At 34.7% G+C, this 25,767-nt stretch overlaps 1 protein-coding gene across 5 annotated transcripts in view; it reads right to left on the bottom strand.

Moving 5' to 3' along the window:
* Positions 1-202: 202 nt before the first annotated feature.
* Positions 203-25,767, bottom strand: part of Sam-S (S-adenosylmethionine Synthetase) — a 36,937-nt gene continuing 11,372 nt past the window's right edge. For 3 of the 5 annotated variants that reach the window (XM_067767721.1, XM_067767719.1, XM_067767720.1), the window contains exons 3-8: positions 13,378-13,455; positions 9,008-9,130; positions 6,404-6,516; positions 2,142-2,285; positions 1,532-2,067; positions 203-584 (exon numbers count right to left, since the gene is read on the bottom strand). In XM_067767721.1, the coding sequence (XP_067623822.1) occupies positions 479-584; positions 1,532-2,067; positions 2,142-2,285; positions 6,404-6,516; positions 9,008-9,130; positions 13,378-13,455 (1,100 nt within the window). In that variant the 3' untranslated portion in view covers positions 203-478. Of the gene's footprint in view, positions 585-1,531; positions 2,068-2,141; positions 2,286-6,403; positions 6,517-8,695; positions 8,809-9,007; positions 9,131-13,377; positions 13,456-25,767 lie in introns of those variants that run through there. The other 2 variants (XM_067767718.1, XR_010949846.1) reach the window with 2 other exon arrangements.

Here is a 25,767-nt window from a genome sequence, read left to right as displayed (position 1 = left end):
ATTTACTAACATCAAATAAAAATTTCGTTAGAAAAAAATTACAATAAAATAAGTGGTGGTTGTTGATTGACACGCTTGAATAATTTGACTTGGGATATTTTTTTTTTTTTCATATACCGATTATATTTTAAGCAACTTAAACTAAATTAAATTTATTTATTTACGAATAAGTAAAGAGGAACGGGACTTATTACAAAATCACTTTATTTTTACTTGCTTTTTTGTGGGTTTCTGTTGGGTGTGATTTTCATTCTCTTCTCTTGTTTTATGTTGCTTACTTAATTTTGTTTAACCCTTCGTTCTTGTGTTTGTGTTTGTAAATTATTTTAACTTTTCGACGTTTACATCTTTACACAAAAGACAAAACTACAAAGCCAATTAAAATGAAGATAATAATTAAATTAACAACTAAGAATTACGCAACTTTACACTTTTTAGCACACGGTGGCTGTAGCAGCTGATCTCCACCGGCCTCTAGTCAATTGATTTGTAGGTGCTTAGCCTGCTCCCACGTAAAACCGTCACGTCCAAAATGTCCATAAGTACTTGTGCGCTGGTAGATGGGCTGTCTGAGGTTCAAGTCTCTGTTTTGAATTTAAATGAAAGAAAATGTATTAGTAATTTAAATTTTGCATCTTTTTTTTGTTTGTATTTGAAGTGAAGCTTCTATAGGGGACATAATAAGCTGTTTGTAAGGAGTTTCTAAAGCCAAGCTATTATTGAGAAAGTTTGGAAGCTTGAAAGCCCAGATATTCGTGTTAGTAACTCAATCACACCAAGACAGATTTGGATATATGCTCTGGAAAGATCTACTGTATGTTTTTTAAGAAACAAACTATCTCCCCAGATTGATTGAGGAATAATTTCGGGATCATTTCGAGCTTACTGCGGCTCCATTTCGAGACTATTCCAGATCACAGTAGGTATGCCCGTCGTAAGAGGCGACTAAATACCAGATTCAAGTGGCAACCATTCAATATATAGCTCGTCATGGAACTTGGGGGTGGGGAGGGAAGGAAGACCTGAAGGTTTAATATGGCCACATAAATCGTTCCCGAGATGGCCGGGCTGGCACCTTATGGAACTTGGGGGTGGGGAGGGAGGGATGGCCTGAAGGTTTAATGTGGCCACATAAATCGTTCCCGAGATGATCGGGCTATCTATCACCTTAATGGTGCTGTGTTGTCGGAGCGTACCGGATCTGTATCCGGCAAAGGACCATCACATCGATAACACTCCCCAAAGCCTTCGGGGAGCAACCTTATCGCTACAACAACAACAACAACAACATCACTTAGGAATTTCTTCGTCATAATTTTTCGGTTATTTTCGGAATTGCTTTTGAGTTCATACCCAGATCATTTCGTGGTTTTTGGCAACATTTTATGTCGAGATTGTTGTTGGTATCCACCTATTTCGGGAACGTTTTTTTTACAAACTGCAGAGGTTTGGTTAATAACTTCCTTAAGAAATATCACTTCTTTTACGCACTTAGGACATTTTTTGTCTCACTTAAAAACAATATACTTACTTAACAATCATGCCCGGCCGTAAATCGAAGTTACGATTAACAATTTCGAGCAATTCTTTTTGTGTCTTATGTGAAGTGCCATAATCGAACACGGTAATGGATAATGGTTCAGCTAAACCAATGGCATATGATACTTGAACCAAACAACGCCTACATAGACCAGCCTTCACTATTGATTTGGCTACCCAACGTGCAGCATACGCAGCAGATCTGTCAACTTTTGTAAAGTCTTTACCCGAAAAAGCGCCACCCCCATGTGCACCCCAACCACCATAAGTGTCGACGATAATTTTGCGACCGGTCAAACCAGCATCACCCATTGGACCACCAATCACGAACAAGCCACATGGATTTATATGTACAATTGTGTTGGCATCAAAATATTTGGCTGGAATGACTTCTTTAACAACCTTTTTCATAACTTCTTTGCGTAAGTCTTCCAAACAGATTTTTTCTGAATGTTGCATGGAAACGACAATTGTGTGAACACGTTTTGGTACAGCGGCACCTTGATTAAAGAGATATTCGCAAGTGACCTGCAAAAACGTATGAAGAGTTGATTAGTTATGTATGCCAATCAGGAAATAAAGAGTAAAAAAGGGTAACATACCTGTGTCTTGGAATCCGGGCGCGCCCAAGGAAATTCGCCTGAACGACGTAGATCCGCCAATTTTTGATTTAATCTGTGTGCCAGAACGACAGTCAATGGCATACATTCTTCGGTCTCATCGGTAGCATAACCAAACATGATACCCTAAGCAAGTAGACATATACAAAACGTTTATAAATATAACTTGATGTAAATAATCAAATGAGTAAACAATATGTAACAAAAGAGGGGCATGCAAAAAAGCCAAACAGGAAATTAGATAAGGAAATCTATGCATAAACATACAGTCATAATCAGGCAATTTTTACAAAAATTCTCATATTAATTTTGAAAGATAAAATACTGCTTAGTCTGTTAGGTTAGTAAAGCATAGAGATAACTTAATAAATAAAAAAAATGAAAAAAAAAGTTTAAAAGTATGACACGATTTTTAGAGATTGATTGTACGAAAACTATAGGATTTTTTATGACTGAAAAAAAAAAAACAAATTTTAAAATTAAAATATTTTAGTGAAAATTAATTAAAATATTTTAGTGAAAACTTTTGGAATATTTTTAAGCATGACATCTTTTTGAGTGAAAATTGTTTCCGAAGCACTAAGTATAAATTTTGAAATTTTCATGAAAATGTTAAAATTTTTTTTTTCGATCCTTTTTTAATGCGAATTTCTGAAGTATTTGCCAACTTGAAAGTTCTAGTAGAATAAAAATTTTGTACATAGTTCATGAGAACTTAACAAATATAAAAAGAATCAAAGTTTTGGACTACACCTTTTCCAGTTTAAGTTCAGAAAATTACAATTCAAGTTCAGAATTTCCAATTTAAATTCAGAAATTTACAATTCAAGTTCAGAATTTTCAATTCAAGTTCAGAAAATTACAATTCAAGTTCAGAAATTTCAATTTAAATTCAGAAATTTACAATTCAAATTCAGAAAATTACAATTCAAGTTCAGAAATTCCAATTTAAATTCAAAAATTTCCAATTCAAGTTCAGAAAATTACAATTTAAATTCAGAAAATTACAATTCAAGTTAAGAAAATTACAACTCAAGTTCAGAATTTTCAATTCAAGTTCAGAAAATTTTCGGGTATTTATTTTTTTTTCATCCAATGGAAATAAATGTATGTAAGATGGTATCTATGTGTTAAGGAAGAATTGGATTAAGATGTCCAATTCTTCCTTAACATCAATTTTGCGAGATAGCGAAGAAAAAAACTCTCGCTCATAAGAAGCAATTGCAATGCCATCCAGCTATATTCTTAGCGTCAAAACCATTGATCTGCACTGAGTATGACAGCAGTGATGACGAAGATATGACCACTTAAGCAGTCAACGGAGCGTCCACACTCCCGGAAGCAACGTATAGGTACTGTCTGCATAGATCTTGGCGCCATATGTCAAAATATCTCAACTATCCGCCATCATCATCATTCATCATGAATTGGCACTTAATCGCGATTTTGGCAGTTTCGTAACAAATCATGCCAGTTTTCCCTGTTTCGCGGTAACTGACGGCGATTGGGAGCACCATGAGAGGTCAAGTCTTCCTCCACCTTCGCAACTCTGTGGAGGTCTCTCGCTTCCACTGCTTCCAAACTGCTGTTTCGACTGAAGTACTTTCTTGGCCGTAGCGTCATCATGCTCTTGTTGGAAAGAATTATCCTCCATTTGATTTCAAGGTTCGGGATGTACACACCTTGAAGAAAACTATACCCAAGCCACCATTTTGGCAACATGGTCAACGAAGCCTTAACACTTCCGCAAGTAACATATAAGTATAAAATTAATTAATTAAGATTACTTTTGAAAATTGACACCCTACCTAAAAATTTCTGAATTCGAACTGTAATTTTCTGAACTTGAAATGTAATTTTCTGAACTTGAATTGTAATTTTCTGAACTTGAAAAGAAAATTCTGAACTTGAACTGTAATTTTCTGAACTTGAATTGTAGTTTTCTGAACTTGAATTGGAAAATCTGAACTTGAATTGTAAATTTCTGAACTTGAATTGTAAATTTCTGAATTTAAATTGGAAATTCTGAACTTGAATTGTAATTCTCTGAACTTGAATTGCAATTTTCTGAACTTGAATTGTAAATTTTTGAACTTAAACTGGAAAAGGTGTAGTTCGTGTATGCAATTTTTCACAGTGCAATCAAAATTGTTTGCAATTCAAAAAAAATTATGCAAACATACTAATCTTATATAAACCCTTAAAATGTTTTGAGTTCAGTTTGAAGAGAAATAGGTTTGGCGTTGTGCCATCTTCAGTGCAGGTGGTTTCTACCGGTTTAAAAAAAGGCACTAAAGATGGCAGAATGCCGAAACCAATTCATTCTCAAACAAAATTTGATAACAGCTGACGGAAAGCATTCCAATATACATCTTCTTTCAGGTAGAAAGATTCTACGATGTCGGAAAAAAATTAATGAGCTTATTAAAATATTTGATTTAAGCCCTGTCAGTAAATTTTACTTGTTAGTACACAAACAAATATGCTGTAAAACAAAGCATAATGATTTGATGAGAAATTTTGCCAGAAATGTTAATATACAAGAAGTCGAAGATTCGAAACATTTTTAACTAAACCAAAAAATGTTGCCCAATAATGTCGAAAAGTTCCCAATACCCATTTTTCGAAGGTTTTGTGATGAAGTTTATATTTTTTTAAAATAATTTTCGAATATTAAGCACGATGTAGTCGAGCATGAATTGTTTGCTTGTATGTGTCACCTGGAATCATCAAATGACCCTATTGTGCGAAAATACCGCTTTTCTTTTTTTAAGTGATTCTTATAGGAAATTTAACGTTCTTTCCTATGGAACAAACCGCAGTTTTCTATCTTTCTTAGTACAAGTGAATAGTTAAATTAAGTACAAGTGAAATTATTTAAACGCGTTTTTCTCGAAAACTTGTTTTCGCACAATAGGGTTGTTTGATGATTCCAGGTCACATATATGTAAATACATAAGTATGTATGTATATTGTCGGCTGTTAAAATCAAAGATATATTTAAGAAATATGAAAAAAATTCAGGAGACATAATTTGAATTGAAAAAAAAATATACCCAGAAACCAAGAAATGATTAAGAAAGAAAACTATTATAAAACTTATAAATTACGAAAAACTAAAAAAAACAAGCAAGGACGGGACTGTCTTCGGCTATGCCGAAGACTTCATACCTTTCATGAATGGGGCTGAACAATAATCTTATCCCATTCGTAATCTCCAAATAATGCGCTGTATAAGATAAGAAATATATAGTGAACAGATATACATACCTAAACGATTTTAAGATAAATATAAAAAAATGGCAAAAAACTCCCTTATCTGAACGATCGGTTGTATGGGATATATACTATATATAGCTCCGATCAAAGTGATTTTTTCAGAATATCTTCTATGATATATTAGAATATATATCACCGATTTTCTTTATACTTTCTAAATTGCGGCAGGAATGACCAAAATCGTTTTATCTGAACGACCCGGTTGTATGGGAGATATGTATATGTTATAGTGGTCCGATCCTACCGGATCCGACAAATGTCTAATATAATACGAAAATACATCCTTGTGCCAAATTTCATTGAGATATCTCAAAATTTGAGGGACTAGTTTGCGTTCAAACAGACAGACGGACGGACAGACGGACATGGCTATATCAACTCAGTTCGTCGCCCTGATCAATTCGGTATACTTAATGGTGAGTCTATCTTCTATATTTCTCAACGTTACAAACATCGGACCAAAGTTAATATACCATTTCATGTTCATGAAAGTTATAAAAATAAAAAGGTCTAAATGATAATTTCAAGAAATACAAAATTTAAGAACAATGAACCTTAGGGAACTAACAAAAACTAGAAAATTAATGAAATAGGTTTCGAAAAAGGAAATTTTTTTTTGAATATTTTTTTTAAACAAAAAGTTTCAAAAAAACAGTATACATTATCGATTAAATGCCAACAACAACAACCATGTTGATGAATACATACAAAAAATACAATAAAAAAATTGCATTACATGTGTGGTATGTGTATATGTGATGCTTTAGCGCAAAAAAAAATTGCATACAAAATATTATTACGTAAATTTGTGTACTTTTGTTTTAATAAAATAAAATACAAAACTACTTAAATATCTGCAAAAAATATAACTTTTAACCACTTGTGTTAAACTACAAAAGGAAACAAAATGTATAGCGAAAGCAACAGTAAGGCGTTGAAACTAATTCGTTTCAACACTTTCACACCTGATCTCCAGCACCGATTTCTTCATCAGGACGATTAATATGTACTCCAGCTGCGATTTCGGGCGATTGTTGGTCCAAAGCTAGTAGAACGTTGCACGTTTTATAGTCGAAGCCTGTTATTCGCATTCATGTTTTTTACGATTTTTTTTTTTTAACGAAAAGAAAAAAGTTTGCACAAAATAGAAATAGCGTTTTATGCTTTTTACGACATTTTTTGTAGTTAGGCGGAGATTTCAATACAGACATTTTTTCTTTCAAGCATTCAAGCTATTTAGTCTTTAGCTATTTTAAATACTTCAAAACTCTTAGAATCATTGGATATTTCAAAACAATGAAGAAAACTAAAGCAATTCAATATGTTTTTCGAATAGTACTGAATCAAATATGTGTATATTTTTCTGTATATGACCCGGCCTATGAAAAGGTGGCTTATGACTCGAAAAAGAAATTGCGAGAAACAGCTGTTAAAGATAAACAATGCATTTCTTCAGTTTCTCAGGTGTTTTCTTTTTTTGAGTCATAAGCCACTTTTTCATAGGCCAGGTCACATATATATTTTTGCAGCTTCGAAAAGTTCGAAACTGGGAGAACAAAAAGTTAAGCATATTTTTGAGTCTTTGTTTTTTAATTTTAAAATAGTATTCGAAAATTTTGAACTCTTTAACGTTTCGAAGACTTAACAATTACTTCGTAAAATAATAAGAAATTTTAAAAAATATTTACAATCTTTCGAAAAATTTAATATTTTTAAATTTTCGAATTTAGGAAAAACCACAAACTTAATTAATTATTTTAATTGCTAATTTTTTATTTTTGTATAAGTGCGTAACGAAATTAAGGAAAATGTATCTTGTTCATATTTTTCGAAGCTTGTAAGTTAGTTCTAATCTAAATTTAGTTTTCGATATCTTCGTATAGTTCGATTTACAATTTATATATGTATTATATTTACATATTGATATTTACAATTTTCCAATTTTTATATTTAATTAAAAAACAAATTAAAATAATAACAAAAAATACGCTACAAGTAGTTTTTTAAAACACTTCGAACTGCTTTTTTTGTTTTGGAGAAAAAAAGAATTTTTGTAAATTTCGAATTTCATAATAAGACTAGATAATTTACTACTAACAGCTTTGTAAATATTTACATTTAAAAGCGTACAAGTACTCGTTTAGTTTGAATTTTGACTAGTCAGAAATTTCAAAATTTTAAAATATTATAAATAAACGAAAATTTTTAAAATTATTATAGTAAACTTGCAAAGATTGCAGATACCATTCGATATTGAGGGTTTAACAAGCTAGTATAGTATGTAACTTCAAAATGATTTTAGAGGCCTTCAAAATTTTTATTAATTTTCGAATATTAGTTTAATATAAAAGAAAAAACAAATTACTAACAAAAAATATATAATTATCGATACCTATATATTTACTTTAAAAACGTTAAAATACTACCCTAGATAGATCTTGGGCATCTTCGAAATTTCAAAACTTTCGAACATCCAAATTAAATTTAGGAACAATACACCAATATATATATTTCATTTAAAAAGCGTAAAAATATTCAACGATTTTAAGTTTTTGTCATATTCGAATAATTAAAATTTTCTGAATTCGAAACTATGGTAAATAATTAAACTTGCGTCAAATTTATATAACTGAATTTGAAAAAAATATATATATTTATAAATGTATGTCATTGAAACCCGCGCCTATTTGATAAATAGTTACTTAAAACTTATACATAAGATACAGCTCTTTGGAACACTGCGCACATCAGCTGATTATTTGACGAGCGCTATTAGAGCTTTTATACATACATACGATATTTAAAAAATATATGGTTTTTATGAAATTGAATATTCAACGCGAATTGGACAACACAACATTATCCCAGATGAATGAGTGCATTGATTTAAAATTAGATTGATATTATATCCCGCATAGTAGTAGTTGGCGTGCTTTTTTTCTTTATCATAGTTTGTTCTAAAATATTAAAATGAGTTACCATGAACAACGGACTCCGTGGACAAAAATGCAAGTTAACTGTTTTGTTTAAACATAATTTTCATTGCACTAACTTATTTCATATATAAAATTGCAAGTTTTGGGCATGCATTAACTTTATAGGAGTTTCTTTTCTAAAATATTTCTCTTCTTCTTCTTTTTTCTTCTTTGGTGAGCAATAAGTATGAAAGGCCAGCCATTTGAACAACAACAAAACAAATTTTTTTATTTTTTTTTTGTTTTCAGAAAAAAAAAAAACAATGTATCAACTGCCAATACCTGATCACCAGCACCAACATCATCCTCTTCACGATTAATGTGTACCCCTTGCGCAATATCGGGTGATTGTTGCTCAATAGCAACTAACAAATTACATGTTTTCCAATCGAAACCTTTAGAATTTTTGTAAGGAAGAGATTTTTTACTTTTGGTTTAATAACACTTTTCTGGGATTTGAAGAATTTACCACTGTTTTGAATATTTTTTCATTTTCGAAAAAAGATTTTCGAATTTTAATTTTTAAACAATATTTTCGTATATTTTCGAAAACAAATTTTTAGATTTTTTCTGTTATGTAGCAATATTTCTCACCTTTTGATGAATCATCATAGCCAATGTGTTTGACTGTGTCACGCACAACTTTTTGATAATCGACCACAGCTTGCGATGTAATTTCGCCGCATAGCAGGATCATGCCAGTCTTCGCCACCGTTTCTGCAAGAAAAAGGAATAAGTTAGTTGGCGTAAGTATAAGTTTAGTCATTATAAGAAAAAAAATGAGTCCCTAACTTCCTTGGTCATAGCATTATGCGAGAACGGTTGGACTGATTTCGCTTATTCTTTTTTTGTTGTGTTTGCTACTGTCAGAAGAGGAAAGAAAAAATTAGGAAATTTGAATATTTAACACTAACCTTTGAATTTTTCCGAAACTAGCTAAGTATCGTTGAAATGTATAACAAAAACTATGCCAACTAATTTCAAACCATTTTATAAGTTTTCAAATTTTCGAGTTTTCCGAAAAAGTTTGGCAAAGTGGAAATAAAACGCTAGGTAGATTAGCAAATTTCATAGTTCAGTTGATTAAGCGGTTTGAGATGAAATCGCTCAAGCATCAGTCGATCAGAAAAGGCAAAGTGGTTGTTGTTGTTGTAGCAGTGCTTCGCCCCACCTAAAAGGTGCGAACGATCACAAATTGTCATCAATGTCCTCTAACGGGAGTCCAAGGAAACTTGCAGTTTCAACAGGGGTGGACCATAATGAGAGGGGTATTAGAGGCGTTGGTTCCACATTACAATTAAAGGGATGGTTGGTGTCATGTGGGGACACATTGCAAGCGGGGCATACATTTTGTATGTCGGGGTTGATTCTGGATAGGTAAGAGTTTAGCCTGTTACAGTATCTAGAACGAAGTTGAGCTAGAGTGACTCGCGTTTCCGTGGGGAGTATGCGGTCCTCTTCCGCAAGTTTTGGGTACTGTTCTTTGAGTACTGGATTCACCGGGCAATTCCTGGCATAAAGGTCCGACGCCTGTTTGTGGAGTTCACTGGGGGCCTGCTTCATACGGCTGAGTTCTCAGGTGTCATATTTCCTCAAAATGCTTACGGAGATGACTCCTTAAGCCCCTAGGCGGTGTTGGCTCATCAATCAGATGTCTGTTGGGATGCCCAGATTTCTAGGTATTCAACAGGAACTGTTTGGTTAGCATCTCATTTCTCTCCCTGACGGGGAGTATTCTCGCTTCATTATGTAGATGGTGTTCTGGGGACATAAGAAGACAGTCCGTGGCGGTTCTGAGAGCAGTATTTTGGCAGGCCTGTAGCTTCTTCCAGTGAGTAGTTTTTAGGCTTGGCGACCATATAGGGAACGCGTAGCATGCAAAGGCAAAGTGGTAAAAACGTACAGCGCCATAAGTAAAAACGTCAAAGCAGCTAAAAAAAGAGAGGTACCAATTAGCCGATAAACACTCACCACCTGTGTGATTACGCCATGATGAAACTATTTAGCTAGTTGAAGCATTTCAAGCCCGCTTGCAAAAACAAATTAACTAACATTGTAGACTACAAATAAATCATAATCATAAGCAATCATGATTTATTTTCAGAATTGGTTTCACATTAAAAACCATATATGTAAATATTTACAAATTTCAATAGCGTCAACGTGTAGTTAAACTATAAATGATATCATAACAAAGTCCAACTTTTCGAGAGCGCAACGCGTTTCTATCAGTACAAGACATACTTCTAGGCATAAGCTAAGCATAAATAATTCAAAAATAACACAAATTGATTATAGCTACAGATAGTCAATCATTCGACTACGACGTTAAAGATTTATACAATTTTTAGTTTATCTACATTTTCTGTTTATTTTTTTGCAGTGTCGCCAAAATTGAGAGTACTTTAGCACGCGCCAATTTTACGCCAACGCAATATATGTATGAAATCATGTACATATGTATGTACATACGTATGGTTTGAGTTGTAGAGACAATTGTACATACATACAACTAACTATATGTGGAGTCGTAAATTGTAATGATCTCAGACATGCTCCAGCATTCGCAACGACGTGTGCAGCAATCGATGAATGCCACTCTGTTAAGTTTGTTTTATTGGCAACTTTGTTTATTTACAAAGGGTTAATATCATATGGCATGAAACACCATCCGAGTAAACATAATGAGCTACGTTGACAATAATTGTTTGACAAATAGTATTGAAGTTGTAATAGTTCAGGAGCATTATCTATACAAGTCTATGTAGCATTATATAGCAGAGCCATTCAAACTACATTTTAGTTGAATTCAGAGGGATCATCTTGCACTCAATATTTAAGATTTGTCAGACGTAGTATGCTTTTCTTCTTCTTAATTGGCGCCAGTGGGGTCCTCTTAGCATTAATTGACAGTAACTAGAAGGAAAGGCCAAAGTTAATTAAGTCCTTATCCACCTAACCTTCCCAATGCAGTCGGGATTTTCCTTAATTTGCTGCCACTCGTGTTTACTGATAGAGCCCTTAATGGGTCGGTCCTTAATTTAAAAAACTTTTCTCTCAAAATAAAAAAAATAAAATAAGATTAAAAAAAATTGCATACTATCTAAACATCATTAAAACAAGTAAAGAAGGCTAAGTTCGGGTGTAACTGAACATTACATACTCAGCTGAGAGCTTTGGAGACAAAATAAGGGAAAATCGCTATGTAGGAAAATGAACCTAGGGTGACTCTAGAGTGTGTTTGTACCGATATGGGTATCAACTGAAAGGTGTTAATGAGTATTTTAAAAGGAAGTGGACCTTAGTTGTATAGGAGGACGCGTTTTCGAGATATTGGCATAAAGGTGGACTAGGGGTGACTCTAGAATGTGTTTTTACGATATGGGCATCAAATGAAAGGTGGTAATGAGTATTTTAAAAGGGAGTGGGCCTTAGTTATATAGGTGGACGCCTTTTCGAGATATCGCCATAAAGGTGGACCAGGGCTGACTCTAGAATGTGTTTGTACAACATGGGTATCAAATTCAAGGCATTTATGGGGGTTATAAAAGGGAGTGGCCCCTAGTCGTATATGTGAAGACGTTTTCGAGATATCGACCAAAATGTGGACCAGGGTGACCCAGAACATCTTCTGTAGAGTACCGCTAATTTATTTATATATGCAATACCACGAACAGTGTTCCTGCCATGATTCCAAGGGCTTTTGACTTCGCCCTGCAGTACATTTTCATTTTCTTCTACTTAATATGGTAGGTGTCACACCCATTTTACAAAGTTTTTTCTAAAGTTATGTATACTTTGCAGCAAAAAAATTCAATCCAATCACCTTGTTTTATCCCTCCTTTCGTATTTGGCATAGAATTATGGCATTTTTTTTTCATTTTTCGAAATTTTCGATATCGAAAAAGTGGTCGTGGTCATAGTTGGATTTCGCCCATTTTTAATACCAAGATAAAGTGAGTTCAGATAAGTACGTGAACTAAGTTTAGTAAAGATATATTTTTGTTTAAGTTATCGTGTTAACGGCCGAGCGAAAGGACAGACGGTCGACTGTGTATAAAAACTGGGTGTGGCTTCAACCGATTTTGGCCATTTTCACAGAAAACAGTTATCATCATAGAAGCAATGCCCTTACCAAATTTCACATGGATTGGTAAATTTTTGTTCGACTTATGGCATTAAAAAAATTCTAGACAACATTAAATTAAAAAGGGTGGAGCCACGCCCTTTTTGAAATTTTCTTTTATCTTTGTATGCACCATATCATTACTGGAGTTGAATTTTGACATAATTTACTTATATACTGTAAAGATATTTCATTTTTTGTTAAAATTTGACTTAAAAAAATGTTCTTTTAAAAGTGGACGTGTTCGTCATCCGATTTTGCTAATTTTTATTTGGCACACATATAGTAATAGGGGCAACGTTCCTGCCAAATTTCATCATGATATCTTTAACGACTGCCAAATTACAGCTTGCAAAAATTTTAAATCACCTTCTTTTAAAAGTGGGCGGTGCCACGCCCATTGTCCAAAATTTTACTAATTTTCTATTCTGCGTCATAAGGTCAACCCACCTACCAAGTTTCATCGTTCTATCCGTCTTTGGTGTTGAATTATCGCACTTTTTCGGTTTTTCGAAATTTTCGATATCGAAAAAATGGGCGTGGTTATAGTCCGATTTCGTTCATTTTAAATAGGGATCTGAGAATAGTGCCCAGGAACCTACATACCAAATTTCATCAAGATACCTCAAAATTTACTCAAGTTATTGTGTTCACGGACAGACAGACGGACGGACGGACGGAAATGGCTAAATGGATTTCTAGATCTATCTCGATTAGTTTATGCCGTTACGAGGTACCGTTATGCGAACAAAATTAATATACTATGTGAGCTCTGCTCAGCTGAGTATAAAATTTTAAAATTATTCAAACAGCTAAATATAATTTAAGAAATAATTACCACATGCTACTTTTGCGTTCGGATCTTGCTTCAAATGTGCATCCAAAATAGCGTCACTGATTTGATCACACATTTTATCTAAAAATAGAGAATAAGCAGAAGAAAAGCATTGAAATTGTGAAATAATTTGTATGTGTCATATGTTGGGGTAGACATGACGTATATATGTATGTAGATCTTGGAATATAAATTAAGGGTATAATTATAATGCTGTGGTTAAAAAATTGGCACGAAAATTCCAAATTGTATTGTTTGCAATTCAACTGATTTATTTGTTTCCAAGTTTTCAAATAACACACATTACACTTTACGGCAAAATCCATTTTTTCTAGGATACAGTTTTTTAGTTTAGTTTACATACGTAAAGTAGTTTCTCAGTTTTTCGAAGTTAGCATTTCAAATAAATAAATGGGCTTTCGAAATTTGAAATTGTAAAACGACGCAAATCTACTCCGTGGTATATCTGGCAAAATATTTGTTTTCTTTTTTTAATTTATATAAATGGTTTTATGCGGGGTCCGATTTCCGAAAAAATTGACAGCCACATATTTCTGTCATATAAACTTAAAAGAAGGTACAGCACATCCATGCTTTTACTTTTATTTGTTAAAACCAACAAATAATTGAGATAAAACACAAACGTTCCGATTTCAAACTTCGAAAACTCTTACCTATGTTATGGAGGCTACCTTCGAAAAAATTTCTTTTAGCGTATGGCTCAATTACAATTGCAAATAAAATAGTTTTAGGGCGTTGCGCAGTGTTATGGAAACAACAAAATTTTAATTTCCACAGCTTACACCAAATTTAGAAAAAATAAAAAAAATTTCATTGGTAGAAAAAACTCGTAAATCGTCAGCCTCTCTACCCGTGGCGAATCCTGTTTCTTTAGTAGCCGATTCTCTGGCAAATCCAAGTTCCATGGAACTAGGGGTTGGGGGGAGGGATGGCATAGAATATTCAATTTTGCGATATTATTCGTTCACGAGATGGTCGGGCTTGTACCTTAATGTTGCTTGTTACTCGAACGTACTAGATCTATGTCCGGCAAAGGACGATGAAAATCCATAACACTCCCCAAAACCTTCGAGGAGTGTCTTTATCGCAACAATATCTGTATTTTTTCCAAATCCTTTTCTTCTTCTTTGCCTTCATATTCACATATGTATACTAATGTTTGCTTTTTCAGTCTTCTTCTTCGTTTTAATATTTGTCTTCTTATGTGTTTTCATATCTGATGTATATTGGAACGATTTTCCGTCACCCCTTGTCAAATTTGGTTTCGAGACAAGCCGGCTTCGGCGTTGTGCCATAGGTTAGGTTAGGTTAGAGTGGCCACCGGTGCGAGCACCAGTGAACTTAGGCCCAAAAAGGTTCCATTGTGATACCACGTGGATCTCTACCCTACTCAAACCAACAACTCGATACAGCAAACGGCAGGAGTTTCTTAGGTTCCAACTTAGCCAGATCACAAAGATCGTCAAAGAAGGGAGATTCCAGAGATTTCTTCGCATAGAAAATGTTTAACTGTTTCTATCTCCTCTTCGATTTTGCAGCTCCTGAAGTAATCATTATAGGGAGCACCAAGCCGTTGTGCGTGCCTCGCGATTGCTATGTGGCCGGTTATAAGTGCAACCATGCCCCCCCCCCCCCCCCCCCTAAAAAGGAGACTTTTTGTGCGTCTCGCGTCCCATTCAGGCCACACGAGCTTGGAGTGGTAGCAGGATTCAAGTTTGCTCCATCTCACACCCGCTTCCCTAAGGAAAATCCCTTTCAAAATGAGCTTACAGGTAGCGTGCGGCCTGCTCAATCCCTTCCAGGACGACCAAAGCGGAACGGATTTGCCCCCTCCCGCAAGTTCGTCAGCCATCTCATTGCCCGATATATTCGAGTGTCCAGGTACCCATACCAGACTGAGAGTTTAGATCTCGTTAAGAGATTTGCGGCATTTCTCTACTGTCCTGGACTTACATGTGACCGATCCAAGATGATAGATTCCACCCTAGTTGAGGTGCAAAGACACCACCACCCGCCTTATAATCCAGTTTGGAGCCGTCAGTATATATCTGCAGCCTATCCCAGACTGAGAGTTTAGATCTCGTTAAGAGATTTGCGGCATTTCTCTACTGTCCTGGACTTACATGTGACCGATCCAAGATGATAGATTCCACCCTAGTTGAGGTGCAAAGACACCACTACCCGCCTTATAATCCAGTTTGGAGCCGTCAGTATATATCTGCAGCCTATCCCTCAGGTGCGGCGGCTCCTTCAACCAATAATCCCTCTATCCGGGATAATAACCTCGTACTTCATATTGAAAAATACAGTCGGAGCGCAATAGTCCGACGTAGGCGAATCCAAATACTTAAGGATATCTGCAAGGCCATCCACATTGTCTCTCCATCCGGATAACTCTCGCAGCCGCAGAGCACATTGCTTGGCCACTGAATCTATTGGCAACACATCAAAAATAGTGTCCAGCGCCTCCGCAGAGGTGGTGCGTACGGTACCCCCCACGCAGATTAGAGGACTTCTTTGTACCTCCTGCACCACCCGTAGGTTTGATTTAGTATCTAAGCTCGTTGTGCCATCATCAGTGTCGATTTTCGTTCTGATCTGTTGTTGTCGTTTGTCTTGTATTTATAGTTCGTAGGTGCATGAGCAGGTATTGTCAAACTTCATGCTTGTGTATATTTATGTGTATGTGGTGTGTGTTCATTCAGAAACGTGGGTGGTTTTTACTGACCAATTTGCTTGGTAAAAGTCAGTAATTCTAGTCGTTGGACCTTCTTTGTGGGTTGGTTGCTTTGGTGCGTTTATTGTTTTGTGTATATTTTTTGTTGTGTGTTTGTCTGTTGTACCTGTGTGATTACTTTGTTTTAAATGCTCAAAAATTGTGTTTATCTGTTCGTTTATTATTCTACCGCCGAATGTTTTCTGTTTGTATATTTCCACGTTTTCGAGTACGTTCAGATGTCTGCCTTTTGCTTGTGTGAAGGACACTAATTGTTTTATTGATGTTTGCTGGGGAACATTCATTTTCGACCATGTGATTGGCGAAGCTATACTCTGGAATAATTTTTGGATTCAGTGTTTTTTTGTTGTAATCTCTAATGTGTTCTCTGAACCTCGTTCTTATTTGCCGTCCTGTTTGTCGTATGTAACTGTGTTGCATCTGCAGGTAAGCTTGTATACGCCGTGGCTGCTAAACGAATCCTCCTCCTCTGAGTTAGTGTTAGTTCTTAGTTTTCGCCCTAGACTGTTCTATGTTTTGAACGCTGTGTTAATGTTGTATTTATTCATATCTGCTTCTCTCTAGTTCTGGTCTTTGGAATCTCTTCACGGCGACCTTATATTCGCTATTGTGTTTCACTGCCCTGCCATCTTCACCTTTTTCGTATTTGTTTTTGCCATCTTCCTTACAATCCCTTTCGTTTTTCTCTTTGTCTTCGATATTGTTTTACATTTATTATTTTCCATTCTTGTTGTCATATTTGTCATCGCTTCCTCTCCGGTTTCGTCTTCGTCCTTCTTTATCTGTTTGTCTTTGTGTTTTTCATAAATTGTATCTTGGTCTTGCGTTTTGGCTTCATATTTTGTTTTAATATTGGTCTTTGTTTTTAGTTTTTGCTTTGTCTTTATCTTTACATTAGAATTCGTCAACAGCCAACAGCTGATTGGTTGCTCTTCCGATAGTTAATCAATATAATGCAAATTTTCTTTTGATTTGTTATGCTGTGGTTTCACCCTGTCTAATTCTAAATTGAATGTATTAAAAAAGAAAATACTCACTACGGATCTATGTTATTAGTTCATTTTCATACATATGTTTACTTATTACAAATTTCCGTAAACAAAAAATATCTATTGAGGCCATCTCAAGCATTTTTGTAATTATTCACCGTATTCTTTTGTAGCCGAGTTAGAAACAAGCGCTCGAACAGATTATGGAAAAGCATTGAAAGCTACAACATCAAATCGTAGTAAATAAGTCGCCTTAAATCAACTCGGTATATGTGCAGAGAGTTCAAGCTATCTTATTCCGTAGACAAAAACAAAGATACTTATACTGAGATGATTTTATAAAACAATATGATTGTTTGAATCGTACTACAATAGTTTGCTTGTACCAAAGTAAATTTAGATTCAAAGCCCTATTATTTACTTTCTTGGGGAGTTTCTTCGGAACATTGACCAATTTTAAATCACAATATTTTAGAGCTTATTTTAAGAAACAATTAACTCAAAAACTTTTGAAATTGGAGGCCGCCAGTCACGGGCTACAATAAGCGCATACATAGCTTTAAGAAATATACAAATCACAGAGTTAAGTTGATAAAATAAACAAATGTGAAAAAAGAGTGAAACGACCATGATATAGTTTTTCATTCGTGCATAAAACTGAGAACAAACAATAATCAAACACTCATATACATACGAGTAAATTAATAATATTAACTTGCTGTCTCACGCTTTGTCTCGAGATATATCTAGGAGAGGTACATATGTACATATTTATTTATGTCTAAAATAGTATATAATAACATAAAATAAAAAGAACAAAATTATATTAAATTAAGAGAAAGAAATGAAGTAACAAAATAAATTTACGTTCAGCAAGCGAAATTCAATGCCGAACTGTCTATGCAGCATAAATGCAACAAGTGAGACACATTAAAGAAAAAACCAGTAAGGATGGGACTGTCTTCGGCTCTGCCGAAGACTTCATACCTTTAATAAATGGGCTGAACAATTATCTTATCCCATTCGTAATCTCCATATAATCGGCTGTATAAGATAAGAAATATATAGTGAACAGAGGCCCTATTCAGTAACTATGAGTTTTAAAATGAACATTTTTCTTTCATACAAATTATATGAAGAAAAAGTGTACATTTTAAAACTAAAAGTTACTGAATAGGGCCTCAGATGTGCATACCTAAACGATTTTTAAGATAAATATAAAATAAACAAATAAGGAAGGCTAAGTTCGGGTGTAACCAAACATTACATACTCAGCTGAGAGCTTTGGAGGCAAAATAAGGGCAAATCACCATATAGGAAAATGAACCTAGGGTAACCCTGGAATGTGTTTGTATAACATGGGTATCAAATGGAAGGTATTAAAGAGTATTTTAAAGGGAGTGGACCTTAGTTCTATAGGTGGACGCCTTTTAGAGATATCGCCTTAAAGGTGGACCAGGGGTGACTCTAGAATATGTTTGTACGATATGGGTATCAAATGAAAGGTGTTAATGATTATTTTAAAAGGGCGTGGGGCTTAGTTCTATAGGTGGACGCCTTTTAGAGATATCGCCTTAAAGGTGGACCAGGGGTGACTCTAGAATATGTTTGTACGATGCGGGTATCAAATGAAAGGTGTTAATGAGTATTTTAAAAGACAGTGGACTTTAGTTCTATAGGTGGACGCCTTTTCAAGATATCACCATAAAGGTGAACCAGGGATGACTCTAGAATGCGTTTGTACGATATGGGTATCAAATGAGAGGTGCTAATGAATATTTAAAAGGGAGTGGGCCTTAGTTCTATAGGTGGACGCCTTTCCGAGACATCGCCATAATGGTGAATCAGGGGTGACTCTGTTTGTACGATATGGGTATCAAATGAAAGGTGTTAATGAGTATTTTAAAATGCATAAAGGTGGACCAGGGGTGACTCTAGATTGTATTTGTACGATACGGGTATCAAATGAAAGGTGTTAATGGGTATTTTAAAAGGCAGTGGGCCTTAGTTCTATAGGTGGACGCCTTTTCAAGATATCACCATAAAGGTGGACCAGGGATGACTCTAGAATGCGTTTGTACGATATGGGTATCAAATGAGAGGTGCTAATGATTATTTAAAAGGGAGTGGGCCTTAGTTCTATAGGTGAACGCCTTTTCGAGATATCGCCATAGAGGAGGACCAGGCGCGACTCTAGATTGTGCTTGTACGATATGGGTATCAAATAAAAGGTATTAATGATGGTTTAGTTATACGTGAAGGCGTTTTCAATATATCGACCAAAATGTGGACCAGGGTGACCCAGAACATCATCTGTCGGGTACCGCTAATTTATTTATATATGTAATACCACGAACAGTATTCCTACCAAGATTCCAAAGGCTTTTGATTTCGCCCCGCAGAACTCTTTCATTTTCTTATACTTAATATGGTAGCTGTCACACCCATTTTACAAAGTTTTTTCTAAAGTTAAGGAGAGACGGTCGACTGTGTATAAAAACTGGGCGTGGCATCAACCGATTTCGCCCAGTTACCGTCATAGAATCTAGGACCCTACCAAATTTCACAAGGATTGGTAAATTTTTGTTCGATTTATTGCATTAAAAGTATCCTAGACAAATTAAATGAAAAAGGGTGGAGCCACGCCCATTTTTAAATTTTCTTTTATTTTTGTATTTTGTTGCACCATATCTTTACTGGATTTAAATGATGACAAAATTTACTTATGTATATACTGTAAAGATATTTAAAAATTTTTTTTAAGTGGGCGTGTTCTTCGTCCGATTTTGCTAATTTTTATTTAGCAAATATATAGTAGTAGTAGTAACGTTCCTGCCAAATTTCGTCATGATATATTCAAGGACTGAACTTTTAAATTACTTTCTTTTAAAAGTGGGCGTTGCCACGCCCATTGTCCAAGATTTTACTAATTTTCTATTCTGCGTCATAGGGTCAACACACCTACCAAGTTTCGTCGCTTTATCTGTCTGTGGTAATGAATTATTTGCATTTTTTCGGTTTTTCGAAATTTTCGATATCGAAAAAGTGGGCGTGGTTATAGTCCGATATCGGTCATTTTAAATAGCGATCTGAGTTGAGTTTCCAGGAACATACATACTAAATTTCATCAAGACACCTCAAAATTTACTCAAGTTATCGTGTTAACGGACAGACGGACGGACGGACATGGCTCAATTAAATTTTTTTTCGACACTGATGATTTTGATATATGGAAGTCTATATCTACATATATCGATTCCTTTATACCTGTACAACCAACAGTTATCCAATCACAGTTAATATACTCTGTGTGCAAAGCACGCTGAGTATAAAAAAGGGCAAAAATGACAGTTTATATGGGGTATATAATATATATACCACCGATCTCTATGATTTTGTCAGACAACAATATATGCTATATACGTAAGCATTCGTTGAAATTTGAAGCCTCTAGCTGTTAAAATGAGGCAGTAATTACGAAAAGCTTCTTATCTGAACAATCGGTTGTGGGGGATTTGTACTATATATACGCCCGATCCCATTAATTTTTTCAGGCAACAATATGTACAATATACCAAAGCATATGGTGAAGTTTGAAGCTTCAATCTGATAAATTGAGGAAGATATGACAAAAATCCTCTTTTTCTGAAAAATCGGTTGTATGGAGGATATATGCTATAGTGGTCCGATCCGGCCGGTTCCGACAAATGTCTAATCGGACACCTAAATACATCCGCTCACCACATTTTATCAAGATATCTCAAAAATTGAGGGACCAGTTTGCATACATACGGGCATAGATAAAACAACTCAGCTCTTTATCCTGATTATTTCGATATACTTAATGTTGGGTCTATCTATTTTCCTTTAAGGACTTACAATTTTGAGATTCGTGACGAGATTAATATACCATTTCATTTTCATGAAAGGTATAAAAATAAACACAAATAAAAAATAAAAACAAATACAAAATTTAACCAGAAGATGTTCACATCAAGTTTTTTAGCTTCATAGACAAAAAATATATTTGCATGTATCCTTGCATACGCTTCAAGTATATTTCCGTCCTATTTTTATACTCAGAGTGCTTTGCACAAGTATAAAGGAATCGAGATAGATATAGACTTCCATATATCAAAATCATCAGTATCGAAAACAAATTTGATTGAGCCATGTCAGTCTGTCCGTTAACACGATAACTTGAATAAATATTGAGATATCTTCACCAACTTTGGTACACGAGCTTATCTGGACCCAGAATAGATTGGTATTGAAAATGAGCGAAATCGGATGATAACCACGCCCACTTTATATATATATATATAAAATTTGGAAAACACAAACAACCTGATTATTTAGTAAATAACACACCTATAATGTTGAAATTTGACGTGTAGACTGATATTGAGACTCTTGATAAAAAAAGTAGCACCGCCCACTTGTGATAAAATCAATTTTACAAATATTATTAATCATAAATCAAAAATCGTTAAACCTATCGTAACAAAATTCGGCCTTTACGATAGGGAATGCTTTGAAGAAAAATTAACGAAATCGGTTAAGGACCACGCCCACTTTTATATAAAAGATTTTTAAAATGGTGGTGGACGAATAAAATAAGCTATATCTTTGCAAAAAAAAGAGTTTTATATCAATGGTATTTCATTTCTCAAGTGGATTTATAAAAATAAATAGGAAAAACTTCAAATTTTATAAAATGGGCGTGGCACCGCCACTTTTATCACTAAGCAATTTTCTATGTTTCGGGAGCCGTATCTCGAAGAAAAATTAACGGATTGTAATAAAATTGGGTACACAAATTTGCCCTATAGCAGGAAATATTTCTAGGAAAAATGAACGAGATCGGTTAAAGACCACGCCCTCTTGTATATAAAACATTTTTGAAAGTGTCGTAGACGAAAATAATAAGATATATCTTAGCGAAAAAGAGCTTTGTATCAATAGAATTTTACTTTCTAAATTAAATTACAACATTAAATTGGAAAACATTAAAATTTTTGAAAATGGGTGTGGCACCGCCCTCTTTATAAATAAGTAATTTTCTATGTTTCGGGTGCCACAACTCGAAGAAAAATTAACATTCGTAATGAAATTGTGTACACTTAGATATAAAACAAGTTTAAAAGAGTCGTAGACTAGAATAATAAGCTATAACTTGGCAAAAAATAGTTTGAAATCAATGATATTTCACTTATCAAGTTTTATTGTAAAAGGAAATGGGGAGACATTTTTCTTTTTTAAAAGGGCGGTGCCACGTGTTATGTAGAAAAATAATTTATCTGAAATGAAATGTGCACTTGAAGCTCACGCTGAGTATATAATGTTCGGTTACACCCGAACTTAGACATCTTTACTTGTTTAGTATCAAGTTGGGCGCGTGCAGCGCCGATTCGGCACAAGTGTGTGATATGACACCATTGCCAAGTGAATTATGATTTTTATGAAACAAACTACAGTCAAAAGTAAGACACAAAAGAAAAGGCAGTCATATACACTTGCTTTGATATAATTTTGAATGAATTTGCATTTTCATTTTTTGTCTTCAACAGCCAGACATTGTTTTTAACTGAAGCTTTGTTTTATTGGAAGCTTGTTTTTTTTCCGATATAACGCCATGCTTTACATCAAAAACAGCGTAAGGCAATGAACTCGCACTAAGCAATTGCGTAATTGAAATTAAGAACCGGAAAAAATTTTAAAAAAGTTATATACCCATGTTTTCAAATTTACGAAAACTTCTTGAATTTTAGGGTCTGGCAAAGTTGACATAGCCATAACGCCATACTCGTAACCATATTTTTACTTATCCTTATCAATTGGCATCAGTTATTGGTGCCTTAACCTAAAAATCGTGAAATTTTCATAAAAAAGAAGAAAAAGCAAAAAAATTACAAACATATACCACAAAAATAAGTCTCTTATTCAAAACGTATCCAAAACAATAAATAAAATCTACAAAAAGTTAATAAATTATCCAACTAAAATTTTTAGGTTATGGATATGGCGAAAAACCAAAAACCAATTGGTTGGCTATGGTATGGTTATGGCTAGGGTGTTATGGTTGTTATGGTATGGCATCATTGATCAATTACATTGATTTCCATAAGGTTGGTTGGATCCGCTGTTTTATATGGATACGGATACGTCAAGTTTAAACGCCCCTTGTTTTCGAAAAAGTATTTGATTTCCTCAAAACGATAAAAAAAAGTTCGATTTCAATTTAGAAGGCAAATTCTCCGTTTTTCGAAGTTGACTTTCAAAGCTCGAAATTTGTCCTTTCGTGATTTCTTTTTTAATTAACAAAACTAAAAATGTGGCGTGATTCTCTTATTTTATTGTTTGTTCTTTGCGTATTTATATAACAGATAATATGCGGTATCGAAGACTGTGTTCGAAAAACCTGTAAATAAATTTTAAAGTAAAAAAAAATATGCGATTCATATTAGAAATGAAGCTAGAGTACTTCCATACTTTTTTTCATGACAATTAACAAAAAAAAAATTAACTACGAAGTTCCAAATTTCAGACTTCGAACGCTGTGTTTTGGAAAGTAATACAGAAAAGCTGCTCGTCTCAATCTCTTAAAAAAAACCTGAGTGATTCTAATGCCCGGGTGACGGGTGCTGTACAATGTTATTAATATTTTTTTTTAGTTTTGTTTCCTTATTGGCAAGGCTATTCCCTTTCGTGCGATTTCTTCAAACTAATCCTGGAGAAGATATTTCTAGCAGCAGAGCTAAATCGTGATGGTATAATCCATTACAGGAGCGTTCAATTACTGGCTTATGCTAATTATATTGATATTATTGGCCTTAACAAACGCTCCGTCAGTTCTATCGGTTTTGATGTAAATGAGAACAAGACTAAGTACTTGCTATCATCCAATATATAATCGGCGCATTTTCACTGTTGACGAATATAAATTCGAGGCTGTGAAGGACTTCGTTTATCTGGGAACCAGTATTAACAGCGTAAACAATGTCAGCTTAGAAACCAAACTGAACATAACTCATGTCAATAAGTGCTACTTGGAACTGAGTAGCTCGCACTCATGGACGGTGTCGAGAGAAGATGGCATGGCTCTTGGATTGTTCGAGAGAAAAGTTGTTGTGGTTCTATTCGTGATGCCGACGGCAAGTACGAAGGAGATCAGTAATCACAAAACAGGGATAGGTGGAGTGACTTGTTACGACACGGCCAACATAGCTTATGCGGTTAAGCGCCAATTAATAATATTAATATAATAATTAACATTAATAATAATAATGTATCAGCTTACCGTAGCCTATAGTCGCTTCAGTAGGTAATATCGCTTCCACTGCCTATCTGGGAAGTCGTGTGTATATATAGATAAAAGTTTAATTATTAACATTGGCTATCGCTTAGGGATAAGTTTAGCAAGGTTCACTACAATTGGACTTGTACTAGGGGTGCCAATGTCGCAGCGAGGCGGAATCAAATCCAGTAAAGAACTTGATAACGCTTCTCTTAGCCTTTGAGTCCAAACACCCGTCCACGTGACAATTAAAAGCTTTTATAACGTACAGCGAAGATACTGCAAAATCGCGTATTTTTGAGTGTCATCTCTGGAAGTTATGCTGCCGGTTAGGTCACCCTCTTATCTTCTACAGCTGCTGTGCGCCGAGCACATCTTTTTTCCCAACAAATAATCGACATTTAAGGTCTCAATTGCCTTAAGAGATAAAATCCATACATGGTCTTCAGCGTATAGTATTATGCCTAGGTCTGGTCTTATAGTTGTAGAAGTACTTCGTATTATTGGAATAGGTCGGTTTAAACTGGATTATACTGAAATTACTGCATCCGTAAAGCCCGATTCATTCCAATAAGCAAAGACGATTGCTAATGAAATGTTAGTTCCAAGCTGTGGATAAGATGCAATGCAAACCCCATTGTCAACCTCATCTATCCGACGAATCCTGTTTCACTAACAGATGAGGCTCTGGCGACCCCAAGCTCCTCATGGAACTTGTGGGTGGAGAGGGAGGGATAGCCTGAAGGTTTAATGTGTCCACAAAAATCGTTCCCGAGATGGTTGGGCTAGCACCTTAATGGTGCTGTATTACGGGAGCGTGCCGGATCTGTATCCGGTATCAAAACCGGAATTTGTGTCAAACTGTTAAGCTGATGGTTCTTTGGCTGGTTGTGAATAACCTTTTAAAAGAAGGTAATTTAAAAGTTTTGCAAGCTGTAATTTGGCAGTCGTTGAAGATATCATGATAAAATTTGGCAGGAACGTTACTCCTAGTACTATATGTGTGCTAAATAAAAATTTACATAATCGGATAACGAACACGCCCCCTTTAAAAAAAAAAATTTTTTTAAGTCAAATTTTAACAAAAAGTTGAATATCTTTACAGTATATAAGTAAATTATGTGAACATTCATCTCCAGTAATGACATGGTGCAACAAAATACAAATATAAAAGACAATTTCAAAATGGGCGTGCTTCCGCCCGATTTTACTTAATTTGTCTAGAATACCTTTAATGCCATAAGTAGAACAAAAATTTACCAATGTGAAATTTGGTATCGTCATAGAAATAACTGTTTTCTGTGAAAATGGGCAAAATCTGTTGAAGCCACGCCCAGTTTTTATACACA

Source organism: Eurosta solidaginis, chromosome 2 (genome assembly GCF_040869045.1).
Source record: "Eurosta solidaginis isolate ZX-2024a chromosome 2, ASM4086904v1, whole genome shotgun sequence".
Taxonomy (NCBI): domain Eukaryota; kingdom Metazoa; phylum Arthropoda; class Insecta; order Diptera; family Tephritidae; genus Eurosta; species Eurosta solidaginis.
This window is presented reverse-complemented; position numbering and strand designations above follow the sequence as displayed.